Genomic DNA, 13,458 nt, shown 5'->3' on the forward strand with positions numbered 1-13,458 from the left:
ATGATAACTGTAAACTTTGTGTATTTTTATTGCATGAAGAGTAATAATTTGCTACAATGCCACTTCAAGCAAGATATAAAGGTTAAATGTTGTTTCAAGACTGCCGCTAATGAGAGAGGAGAAGGGGACTTCCACCTTAAATATGGATGAAAGATGTCTCTGTCAGCTTTCTCATTTTAGTAATATCAAAATGGGCTAATTATTCTTCCCTGGTTTTCTGAGGTTAGTGTAGATTAGGATTTTTTTTTTCTTATCAGCTGAAGCCTTGAATTGCAAACTGAGCTGTAGGCTCTGGGAAGTTGATGAGCCGGTAGCTAGAGCACAAATGTGTGTGGCATCTACTGTGCACTAACTTAGTACTTTGTGGACTCTTAGTACTTTCATGCAAGATGCTGTCCTCCATTCCTAGATTCGTCACAGTTAACCTCTTGCATGAACACTTCCCAGATGTGTTAATATGAATTACCTAGTGTACTGTGATCATGCACCTTAATTTATGGCACAAGAAGCTTGTTGTTCTCTAGTTTTCCTGGGAAGTTCCCCCCATAAATAGAATGTCCAATGTAAAAATTATTTGAAATCCTAATATACGTTTTAGTATAGAAAAAGGAAAATTACAGTCTTTGTGTTAGCAGGTTCCATCCAAGCTCTCTGCTAAGGCTACAAAATGTTCCTCATTGTATAATGTGTGCTGGAAAATACAAGTTAAAAAAAGCAATGGCCCTGAAAATGTCCATGTTGAATCCAGTGAATCTTTTGAAGAGGTTTTCATTAACATTTGCTTGTTTTCATAATGCTAGTTGCAGGCTGAACAGATTTTCACACAAATAGGGCACAACATACTGTCATTCTGACCTGCAGGAATCCTGCAGTTCTGGCTTGTGGCCCTTCTCGGCAAGTGTCAGTCATGCTGAACACCTTTTGCTTCTTCGCTTAATTTAATTCTTCCCTCCCCTGGGCATTATGAAAAACTATATCTTGCAGACGTTGTGAGTAATTGGAATGGTTGTAAAGATTTAATATTTTAAGTTTGAAAACAACTGATTTTAAATCTTCTATTTAGGAATGTTTGTTTGGTTTTGGTTTTTAAAAAAGTGAAGAAAAGATAAAGAAAATGAGTCTTCCCTCCCTGAGAATTCAAATAGCTATTTGCATCTAGAATTTTGCAAAGTGCTCAGCATTATGCTTTATATCAGTCCTTTTAAATGCAAGAGGGTTGTACTATGTAGTTTATCTGAACTATTCCTTAGAGAAAATATGAAAGACTTCTTGTTTCATTTCTCTTACTTTTCCTCACAGAATTAGAATAAGAAATGAGCAGTTCTTAGAAATCCTTATTTGCTGATAGAAATTTGTGAGAGACTATAGTACAAATCTATTGCATTCAGTACACGGGTTATACTGAGTCTTGTTAAACGTATTTTTAATCTTATAGCCATATATCAAGTCACCTAATAGAATTGTGGCCTTCAATCGTGACAAACTTCCCAAATACCAAATAGGACAGAACTAAATGCTAGGGAATTGGTTTTGTTTTTTCTCCTCTCCCCCCACCTTTCTTCTATAAACAATTTGGTTGTGAAGAGCTGTTCAACATATTAAACTCATCAGCAAAAGAATATACAGCTTGAAATAAGAACCGGTCACGTCATTAATGTGCTTTGTGAACATGATTATACTGAAAGCTTTTTACGCTGTATTTGGTATTGTAATTTGGAAATGTATTAAATGCAGTTGTGTGTCTTACTGCTTCAGGTTGGTGGAACAAAAGCTGGAGTTGTGCGCTTCTTGGGAGAAACTGACTTTGCTAAAGGAGAATGGTGTGGAGTAGAACTGGATGAACCTCTGGGAAAGAATGATGGAGCTGTTGCTGGAACAAGGTTAGTCTATCATCAGATAGCAGCCGCCTTAAAGATTTTGCATCTCTATATTCTGTTTTGGTTTTTTAATATCTTATATGAAACTTCATATCAAGGGAAGTAGTTAGGCTGTAAACCTGCCTTGTCTGCTGATGGGGGGGGCGGGTCGTGAGACACCGATTTGAATTTTATGACGCCTACACATCTCTCAAAGTCTGCATCAACCCCACGTTCATGGGATTAGTTGATCTCTCCTACTCCCGTGTGAGTTTTATTCATAGACTGGTAATGGAAAACACAATTTCCTGCTTTTTGAATGTCTGCTTGGTTTCTCAGCTTGGAATGAATGCTCAGTTAAGAAAATATCTCTGGGTATGTAATAGTGGAACTTAAGGGAAATATTCCTGCATCACAGGAACTGAAAGCTCCTATAGCAATAGTTGCCTCATTGTAAAGATTGAGAACAGTATAGCTGCTTCCTCCAATAAGTCACGCTTAGAAAGCGTTAACTCACATCACAATTTGACTTTCTTTCTCATTTGGTATAAGGAACAGCCCTTTAACTCATTAAAAAGAGGTTTTACAAGGGTTGTGCCACCTTAACATAGGTGATCACAACTTAAAATTTTAAGTGGCTCTTGTTTATATATAACTAAAGATGTATGTTCTGTATAATCAAATATGCATACATGTATAGGTATGTATGTAATGAAATACAAACCTACTTGATTTAACTAAAATCTGATTTTTATTTTTAACTCTCTGCTGTCACATTTGTTGGCAGCTCAGAGGAATGTATCGAAGAGGAAAGCTATGCATGTTAAACTTTGAATCTGAATGGAATTTTTAGGAAACAGCTCTCTAGCTCAAGAGTGTACTCTGCTGAATTTCTGAAGCCTGATATAATCATGCTGTTTCAGCCTCTCAAAGTCCCATTTCCAAATCTAGTGTTAAAAAAAAAAATTGCAATCTAATATAGATTGAATTGTCACCAGCTGTTACCCTGTACTTTAATACTTTTAGACTATTGATCTAGAATTCTTTGTGTAGCCAGACCATGTATCTGAAAAGACAAGTTAATTTAGTACACTCATCTGTCTGCTTTGCTTTTTTAAAGGTATTTTCAGTGTCAGCCAAAATATGGTTTGTTTGCTCCAGTCCACAAAGTTACAAAGATTGGATTCCCGTCAACCACACCAGCGAAAGCAAAGACAACTGTGCGAAAAGTGGTTGCGACTCCCACAGCCCTGAAACGTAGTCCAAGTGCATCTTCCCTGAGCTCTCTCAGTTCTGTGGCATCTTCAGTAAGCAGCAAGCCAAGCCGTACAGGACTAGTAAGCTTCTTTTTCTATTGCATGCTTTACATTCCCAAGCACGAATCCACGTGGCACTTGCCTGTGGTCTACTTGCATAAATTGAGAATAGAACAGATCTTGGGCAGAGCACAATATACATTTAATTGTGCTCTCTTTTTCATTGAAAGCATGCATGAAGGAAGGAAATCTTAGCTAGCCCTGAAGAGTAGCTGAATATCTGAATATTTAAGCTTACACAGTTAATTCGGGCTAACTCAGTTATTGCCATAAGAAAGGGGCTTGTGATGCCAACAAACTGAAAAGGCATCAATGTTCTCTGACTGGAATCTCCATTTAGTTGTTCATTTTCCTAGCACTACCTCTGCCATATGGGGTTTGTGTTTGAGGATCTGGTATGTACTAAAGCTTCCATTGATCAAACTTGTTTTATTAAGCAGGAAGCTTCAAATTGTCTAAAATGCAAAAGGTTACCTTTTACTTTTAAAGAAATGAGTCAGCTGAGAAATACAGAAGTAGCAATTGTCAAGTCTTTGCTGACAAGAAGCCTCTTTCTTTTCTTTTAGATTTGGTTTTAATCCTATGAATTCATAAAGGCTAAATGTTGCAAAGTACAGTGGCTCAGGTGAATTCTAACACAGTACTAATTCCACCTAATACACTTAACTATGGATTCTTTTAAAGTTGCTCTGTTACCTAAGTGTCCTAATATTGGGTTGCAGCAGTAAAATGGAAATCTTCTGGGAAAGCTGAATTTTAAAAAGTCTCTCTTTTAAGGCAATTAAAAGCATAGCAATAATTGGTTTTTTTCCACAGTCACCCTAGATTTTTCCTTTTTTTTAAACCAAAGTACCTAAATACATCTAATTAGAAAGAGATCACTCCTCCCACTGATCTGGAACTGGTTAGCTGGCATACTGTCCCACTGACCAGCAGGTGCAGAACAGGGAGGTGATTTACCATAGTCCTTCAAAACTGAAGCAGATTACAAGCGAACAGAGGTCAACAGTTGGTCAGGGCAACAAGGTTAATACCTTATCGTAAGGTAAAAAGTGTAAGGTTCCGTTTTTATTTGGCACAAGCAGTGGGACTTTATTACTTAATCCATTCTGGAAGTCGCACTTCTAGCTGCAGAGTGCCCTCTAGTTTGAAATCAGTGTGCTAACATATGGTGCTGTCTCAGGTTCAGGGCAGACTTCATGAGCTGATGGTGAAGCATTAATATGGACCTCTACGTTTTATTCCATATGCTATGATACTCTAAGCAACAAGACATTACAGTTACACTTTATAAATGTCTACAATATAGTTGCTTATTTTGCCTCTGTGTTGTGCCCCAGGGCTTTTGCATGTTTTGGACCATAAAATATAAAGCTTCTGTAATCCATTATTTCTGGAATTAAAATTCCAGCTTTCTTCCAACTCTTTTTCTCAGGCAACATGAACAATTGGTTACTATCCAAGTTAAAAGGACTGTCAAAATAATTCTGATGCTTTTTCTTTAAAAGTTAAGCTGTTGAAGAAACAAGATTTCCTGAAATCAGTTTTGACACAGCAGACTTTTTGTGCTTCAGTTTCTAGGAAAATTATAACTTTCCTGGAAATTGCTGGACTCTTACATAGTCTTCTCAATTATTCAGGGCTGTTGCTGTTTTCTTCTTCCTGTGTAAGAAAAGCAACTGTCAAAGTAGATGATCTAATGTTTTAAGAGGGCTGTCTGATGCAATTTATATTTATTTCCAAGTCTGAAGGAAGTTGATGTTTCTCTGAAATCTTTTGGATTTCTTTTGGAATTGAGAATTAAGTCAAGTTTGATTTGAAGAGCTGGAATTGTTAAAAAGCAATGCATTTGGGAATAAGATATCTTCTAGAAACTGAGAGGATCTGAAACAACTAATCTAAGCATCAAAGTGGAAGATGGTTTATTCTGTCTCGTACCTTTTCAGTCACTTGATACAGAATTTGCAATGGATGGTAGATGTATCATTCAAGGCTGTGAGTAGACAAGTTAGAGAGATTGCGTAGCAATCATGGTAACAGAAGGGGAAGTGTGTTTTTGTGATGACAGGAGAATACGTCCGTGTTATGCGTTCTGTTGGGGACGTTGTCCAATGCCAGCATTCCAGGCTGTATATGGCAACTGTTTTTCAACATTTTGATCTCTGAAAGGATCACAGAAGAAACATGCTCCTATTCTTGGGCAATACTATTAGAGCTAAAAGTTAACAGAAGAGCAAGCCTTTGTGTATTGTTTTTTGTTTTAAATAAGGCTTTAACTGAGATGTCATTCTCATTTAGTACTTAGACAAATTTCTGAGCTGTTAAGCTTAAAGTCAGTTTTTATAAGCTGTATTGGATTTTTTTTTTGTTCAATTTTTGCTGTTTTCACAACTATTGCTCACTTTTACTACATAATTTCAGTTTATTTACTTTCCCTTCTAGCTCAAAAACTCTTGAGGAAGTAGAAGACAGGGCCATGCTGAATTTTCACTGACACTGGTTCCATTCAGTGGAGCAGAGATCATGCAAGGTCAAGGAAAACCCTAAGGTTCATTTTAGCTCTAGTTCTCCAGATTGATTCATTTTTATCTATACTCTTTAAGTTTAATCTTTCAGATTTTTTTTTTCCAGAAGTAATTTAATTCCAAGTGATATAAACATATGTTTTAATCAGGTACCAATTGTTCTTCTTCACAAGGTTTTAGCTGTAAGGCTGGCTTTTTAGGTCAAGGTAAATGCTTTTCATCTTGGATGTTTTATTGCCATAGTAGAGGTGCCAAATGCTAGTTGGAGTTCCAAAAGCTTTTGATAGAGCATTTGGAAACGTTATACCGTTGCTGGTGACCCAAGATGATGACTTGATAACTAGAGGCACAATGTTTTTGACTTGCTAAAAGGCTGCTTTTCTTTTTTTTAATGCAAAAAGATGCTTAGAAACATAACGAGCTAGCCTTTGTGTGAGCCTACTAAACACACCTTCGATTGAGGCCAGCCTTTTGTTTTCACTTCAACCCTTCTGTCTCTTACACACTAGCTGCTGATTGCTACAAAGCGATCTTACTACACATGTATGGCCATTGTTAAATTCTAGAAAATTAAGTAATTTAAATGTAAAAGGAGAAGGTACAGTAGGTTACAGAAAGCATTTGCTTTACTAACCCAATGTTTGTAGACTCTGGAGATATCCCTTGTTTTCACTTGATACGATAAAAATAATTCTGTACTTACTTTGTGAAGTTGACAGAAACATCCTCCCGGTATGCAAGAAAAATTTCTGGTACCACAGCCCTACAGGAGGCACTGAAGGAGAAGCAGCAACACATTGAACAGCTCCTGGCAGAAAGGGACCTGGAGAGGGCAGAAGTTGCAAAAGCAACCAGTCACGTAGGGGAAATAGAGCAGGAATTAGCACTTGTTCGCGATGGACATGATCGGGTAAGAGTGGTATTGCTGTTCTTAAAATAGAGGCTTTAATGCAGTTGACTTAATTTTCAAAATTGTGCTTTCTTATTGGAAAGGTCTGGGAGTAAGAGGTGGTGTTCTAAAAGTAAGGCAGTCCGTACCTGTGAGATCTTCCTTGTGGGAGCTTTGGCTTGACGAGATAGCAAATCTACTTCGTTTAACTCATTTTTGTTGAACTTCTCTACGATTCTCTACAATCTTTTATTATATACATATTTGAGTATGATAACATTCCTGTCCCTTGGCCCATCACTTTACCAAATTGTGATTACTGAGGTAGATACATAACTTGGAAAAAATTGATGTATTGCCCAACTTAGTAGATTTTGCTCTTATTCCTCCTGCTGATTAGCATGTACTGGAGATGGAAGCAAAAATGGACCAGCTACGAGCTATGGTGGAGGCTGCTGATAGAGAGAAAGTGGAACTTCTCAATCAGCTTGAGGAAGAGAAAAGGTAATCCAAAACTGTCTTCCTTAGTATAACTCTGTTAAAAACAAACTTTGCATTAAAAGCAAATGCTGTGGTGACTTTCAAATATGAAACAAATTTTCAATAATGCAGATAGGGGCAATTATTGTATAAAATCATATTGCTGTTTCTTAAAATTAATACTAAAAAAACCCCTCTCTCAAATTTGGGGAGGGAAAGCCAAAGAAAGCGGACTTGCTTAGAGGCTGTAGTTATTGTTTATAGCTGAATTTCATACAACTTCTTCCTTTTAGTATTGCTTTCTGTTATGAAGGATATTATTCCTACTCATATGAAATTAATGGATCATACCTGATCTTCTTGAAACACTCTTCTTCCACTTCCAAATGAAGATTTTTGTAATCTCATTTCCTGACAGTGCTGGATTAGGAATTTACAGTTTAGTTCTCTTGTGAATAATTTATTACTATTAGTCTGTACTTCTAGGTAGGGTCTGTCTCTTACAGGAAAATCATTAAAGCTGTTAATTTTAATGCCTTTTCTAATTCCATTTCATAACCATTTGAGGAAAGGAACTGAGATTACCAAATAGGTAAGGTGAGGTTAGGAAAAGAAATAACCAGATAAATTGTTGGGTCAAGGTTAGGTGAGGGAATAATCTGATAAATTGTTTTGGTAGATTTGGAATGCTTTTGAAAAGCAAGAGTCTATTTAGAAACGCATTGTGAGTCTGCCCTGTAGGCTTGCGTGCATCCCTGAAATCAGTCAGATGTCAACCTCTCTGAAAGACCTGCCTAAAACTAGAAATCACAGATGAGAAAATGCAATGGTAAAGCCTGGGCAATTCTTTTACAATTTTCATGCTGCCTTTTTATGGGTTCCACTCTAACTGAATTTTCAAAACAATCAGTAGAGTTAAGTCTGGAATTATTTGTATATTCTCTATGAAATAATGCACTGGCTTTTTAAATTTAAAAAAAAAAAACAAAAACAAAAAACCAACCAAAACAAAAACAACAACAACAACAAAAACCCCACAAAACCAAAAAAACCAAAACCAGCCAGCTTTGCAGCACCTCCGGCAGCCTGGCTGTGGACCTACTTTTGCTGAGTGCCAGGTCAGTGGGGGTCTGTTTTACCGCAATCCTCCATGGCCTTGAGCTCACCTTCAGCATGTTGCTAGGCAGCGTGACCGTGCCGCTGTGCGCCTGCTACCCATTCACCCATTCACCGGAGTGACATCCTACAGCCGGGAAAACATTTCATGGCTTTGGCAGTGTAGTACTTCTCCTTCCTCCTAACCACTCCAGGCTTATTTACTTTGAAAGTTCTCTGTAATATGTATTCAAGTCAGTCTCAGCAGCAACTTGAAGTCAAATAATCTTTAATCCTCTGTTTCCCAAAGCACATTGGTGAGACCCACTTCCAGTAGTAAGTTCTTACCGTCCTTTTATTTTAGACATCCATCACTTGTAACTCTCTTTGATGCAACGATTTCTACATCTGTCAGCCAAGCCGTGGGCACCAGCATTGTGTGTAATTCAAAGGACAGAAGACATGCTTGTCTCTTCCTTTGCAGCATCTTACAGTGTTGAAAGGATCAAGGGGAAAAGGAGATCTGGCCCCTTGTTCATTGGGGTATACCAGAGTCAGGGGAGGGAAGAAATAACTTTTTACAAATTTTATTTTAAGTCAGATATTAGCTTCTCACATCTGCCTTCTCATTCTAAGACTCCTGTATGGGCAAGGCAAGTCAATGTTCTTGCTTGCGCTCCCATTCTGCATCTTGCCATTCATCTTGACACCTAACATAGGTTTGTCTGTGCTAGAGTTTTGATGCAAGTTGACCAGCGCACTTCTAAAAGGCCTGTGGGTATCTTGGATGTGTCCTAACTTTCTGACTGTTTCTTAGGTGAATGGTAGAATATACAGAATGTGAGATCGAACTGTTCATTTAGATCACCTCTTCTGAGGATGTGCAAAAGGGTGAAAGGATGAGAAAATCAGTGGTGACTTAAAGGTTTTCTTTTTAACTCATCAGAAAATGCAACAAAATACTTTCTTTATAGAGCTGCAAGAAGACTGATGCCTTAATTTGTCAGTGCTTGTGTTTTAAAGACAGCAGCTTTCCTTCTCTCTGATGCTTCCTGTGAGAGATTTCTCCTTAATGTTTCTGGTAGTTTCCTGGTACAATCAGAATGTAGTTCTGATTTCCACTGAAAGGTGAGCTTGAAAGCATTTTCTTTCAAAGTTATCTGAATTTTAATGAATTGTCCCCACAGGAAAGTTGAAGACCTTCAGTTCCGTGTGGAAGAAGAATCCATTACCAAAGGAGACCTAGAGGTAAAATATCTCCAGCTTTGTAAACAGGATATATGGTAGGACACAGAAATGCAATCAGTTCAGATTAAGTGTACTGTTCTCTAGAAGAGAAAGGCAGGAATGATTCATAGATGCAATACTGGTCCAAACATATGCAAAGCACATGAAAGTGATTCCCAGTTCTGCAGTCCTTGAGTAAGCTAACTGTCCTGAAACTACAGGATTGCACCCTTGATTCAGTTACACACTTTAGCAGGGGTTGTACTGTGGAATGGCTGTAGTTGTTTAGAGTAATTAAGTTAATTAATAGAAAACTCTACCTTTTGATATTTTACATTATTTTATAATCATATCTTATTAATGTTACTGAAATTGCTTAAAAGTAACCACCAACAAAAAAATCATTTTGAAGTTATGAAATTGCAAGTTAATATTTATGCCTTTGAAAATTAATATTGAAGACTAGTCCTGTTTATCTTCAATCAATTTTTTGAATAATCTCTGTGCTTTCCTTAGGGAAGATTGATTAACAAAGAATGTTTTGTCCTGAGAGTTATTGCACACAAAATGTAAACAACAATTAATGTGTGCAATTTTTGTCTTTCTACTGTTTGTATAACTATAACATTGGGCTAAAACATAGTATGTTATTACAGCATCAGAATATAAAATATTTAATGAAGGATTACTCTCAGATAATTTGAACACTGCCAATTTTTATCCCAAATTTCAAATTAAAAAGCAAGATACTTTTTAGTTGTTCTACTCTGTTGTTGTCTAATCAGAAAAATATTAGAACTTCTTGCACAGTATAAAGTACAAACTTAATTAACTTGTGTTCCTGTGAACCATTTATGATTAGTGCTAGCCTTATGAAAATTATTCATTTCATATAACATTTCTTTTATTTTAGTCTTCCATTCATTTTAAGATACCTATCTAGACTCTTCATAGAATGCTCCTTTTATTGTTTAGTCCATGGAAAATTTTAAGTTTTTTATTTTTTGTTAAATCAGTCGATAGTCATGGCAAACCATCTTAAAGACTCTGGTTTGTCAAGCTGCATAACTTCAAGAGTTTAAACTGAGTTAAAGATAATGAAATATATCCTGTTGTTTGTGTTGGAATGATAGTGCTAAGTCTGTAGGTGAAATATTTTTGTTTGTTTGTTTTTTAATTTTACTGATAGCGAAAGAGGCAGATTTCGGAAGACCCAGAAAATGTAAGAGGGCACTTAAATGTGCAGAGACATCCCATGTTAACAGATTGTGTGCAGAAAATGCTTATACTTATTCACTAACTGCATAATCTGTTATTGAAACATTGACTCTAGTATTTGTGTGCATGTTGCTTTCAGAGCAATTACAACATTTATTGAAAAGAATGTGTGTAATGACTAAACGTTGTAATCCCCATTAACTGAAGAGAGGGCGAATGTGTCATTAGAAGTCTTTAGGGTCAAAAACTTTGCAACTAATTGAAGAGTGTAGGAGCTTGTAGAAAATTACTGTCCAGGTTCTTGAAATGTCTTTCATTTGAATGTAGGATTTCAGTTGCTTTCTTCACAAAATCCTGCATGCTTTCCTATGAGCTCCTACTGCTGTTCAATAGATGCAGTATGCAATTAGTCGATTAATTTTTCTGAGGAAAAAAATCGGTATGTTCCCCACCTCCCCTTATTTGTTTCTTCTTTTTGGCATGAAATACTAAGGGGAGAGATGATTAAAAACATCTGAAGAATTAGTGCGCAAAGCTGTCTGATTTTACTGTATCTTCATGTAGCTTCTCTTTGAATTATGTAGGAAAAATATATGTTACTGGATAACAGAAATTGCCTTACAAGATGTTTAAGCAGCCCTCTTGCTTCCGTAGCTCAGAATAGTGGAATTTAAAAGCCCTTTCTTTGATTGGACTCAGGAAAATATATCCCAGGCTTCCTCCTCTGCTGCATCCCCAGCCAAGATAGGAAGTTCTCAAGACTAAAACTGGTTTCCTGCTGTGCATTCTTAGGTGTTCCTTTTGCGAAGCTACTTCAGCGATCTGGGTCTTCTCTATTCTTCCAATCAGGCTCACGGTGTGTTAGAAGTAAATCTGCATGTGCCCTTCCTTTCTCTTGTTTTGTGCACTCCTTGTTTAATCCTATCTTTACTCCTGATTTCCCTATTCTAATTTTTCCATAAAAATGGGCATCTTCACTCTCTAAAGGAGAGGAGTGGGTGATCACTTAGTTTCTAGGCTACTGCTTCATAATCTCAGTTGTGTTCTGTGATTGTTATCCCAGCACGAAAGGACTGAAGGTTGTCTTACCTCTGTCCTAGAACTGATTATCAGCATTTATGGCTTCAGCACAATTTCACGGTTTGACCTATAGATGGAGAACTTAAGGTTTATTTTGAAGTGAAAGAGCAGCTAGAATACACAAGTGCTGAAAATAGCTGATGACTGGTCTCTGAAGTTTGAGTGGAATTCTTTAAGGTTCAAGGCAGAGTAAGGCTCCTCCCATTTCCTTATCACTCTTAATCTGACTGTGAAGCTTTGGAGAAGGTGAAGATGCTTCCTTTGTTGTTGGGTTGTTTTGGGTTTTTTTTTCTGTATTTCTCTTCCATCCAAGTTAAGGTTTACAATCAAATTCTTTTCTTCTTTTTGTAGTACTCTGCTCTCCTCAGTTTACTGTGCTCTGGGTTTCCTCAAAGAGAAACATAATCATTTAGACATTTCTCTCTAGACGATGAGGAGAGAAATTTGAGTGATTCAAAATTTTGCAGTGATTTTTACCTCGGGGAGACTGGAGCCTGTCCCTTGGAAATCAGACTTGTTTAAAGGATAATTCCTCATGCCCTAAATGGGGAAAAAGGTGTCCCGCAAAGATTTCTGGAGGTTTTTTCTTTGATCTTTTATTTCCAGTTTGATAGGATTTTTAACTTATTTCCTTTGTAATATATAAGAAGGGATTAAAAAAACACCCAGTAATCAGTGATGGTATATCTGATCTTTGCAGTAGTGGAGCAATGTCTATAAAATTAATGATTAAAGCGTTTTGGGTTTTATGTAGCATAGAAAAACTTAAGATAGCATATTTTGCAAAGTCATGCAGGGAGAATTCTGCAACTATCAGGTTTGGAGTTTCTTGGTGTTTCATAGATCCCTTTGGTGAATTAGACCAGGGACGGTATGAATATTCAATTTTTAAAAATAGATTACTTTTCAGACTTACAATTTTGTTGTGGATCAGAACTAATACTAACCTGTCTCAGAGAGGGGACTGAATTATAGCCACTTATAAAATATTGTTATTTCCCTTAGAATACCTAGTTCCATTTTCAAAGGCTGTGGGAGGCAAAAACAGTAATCCGTGTTCTCGTGGATTTTTTTTCCCCATATGCACTGCAGATCTTGCACTGCTAGAGAAACAAATCTGTTACAGAGTTTCAAAAAATAGACAAATCTAAGAAGCAACTTTTAGCATTTGTGGATTTTAGTATTTTGGACCTAGTAACTACATAATAAAACAGCCAACTGTTTTCAGCTGGAAAAACATTTAAAAAATTAAACAGCCAGATGTCTGCATGCTTTTGGGAAAGGCGATAACTTGATGCTGTCAGAAGGAATACTGTGCTTGGAGGAGAAGAGGCCTGAAGCATAACAAGAGGCTCATCCCCATCCCACTTGCTCTGCAGAGACTACATCAAATCTTTCACTGCTGTGGCTGGTTTGGAGGCAGTACTAATCAGCTTGTCACTCTATAAATAACACAGTTCTGTAGGGATTTTTAAATATCATATTACGAAGATCAGAGAAGCAGCAGTGTCCTGCCAGCTGTGCACACGCTGCTGCGCTGTGGCTTTGGCAGCAGTGTGGCTTTGGAATTATTCACCCGTCTTCCTGCCTTTTTGGATTCTTTCAATCCAGTGTTCAGTGAGTAGCTGTTCAGGTTGCAGGACTCTCTTCTGTTAGTAGTAGTTCATAGGGTTTGGGGGTTACTGTGTTACTTTGTTCTGCAGTAAATTAACTGCAGCAGTTAAGCTGCGTGGAGAACTTTCATCAAGACTGATGGACGCAACTTCTTTGGT

The 13,458-nt window shown here is 37.1% G+C and overlaps 1 protein-coding gene across 8 annotated transcripts in view; it reads left to right on the top strand.

The window, feature by feature from the left end:
• Positions 1-13,458, top strand: part of CLIP1 (CAP-Gly domain containing linker protein 1) — a 74,427-nt gene that overhangs the window by 26,796 nt on the left and 34,173 nt on the right. For 6 of the 8 annotated variants that reach the window (XM_072879791.1, XM_072879796.1, XM_072879792.1 and 3 more), the window contains 6 exons: positions 1,756-1,880; positions 2,977-3,193; positions 6,410-6,607; positions 6,987-7,090; positions 9,349-9,409; positions 10,578-10,610. In XM_072879791.1, the coding sequence (XP_072735892.1) occupies positions 1,756-1,880; positions 2,977-3,193; positions 6,410-6,607; positions 6,987-7,090; positions 9,349-9,409; positions 10,578-10,610 (738 nt within the window). The remainder of the gene's footprint in view (positions 1-1,755; positions 1,881-2,976; positions 3,194-6,409; positions 6,608-6,986; positions 7,091-9,348; positions 9,410-10,577; positions 10,611-13,458) is intronic. The other 2 variants (XM_072879798.1, XM_072879797.1) reach the window with 1 other exon arrangement.

This window comes from Ciconia boyciana, chromosome 15 (assembly GCF_034638445.1).
Source record: "Ciconia boyciana chromosome 15, ASM3463844v1, whole genome shotgun sequence".
NCBI classification, from domain to species: Eukaryota; Metazoa; Chordata; class Aves; order Ciconiiformes; family Ciconiidae; genus Ciconia; species Ciconia boyciana.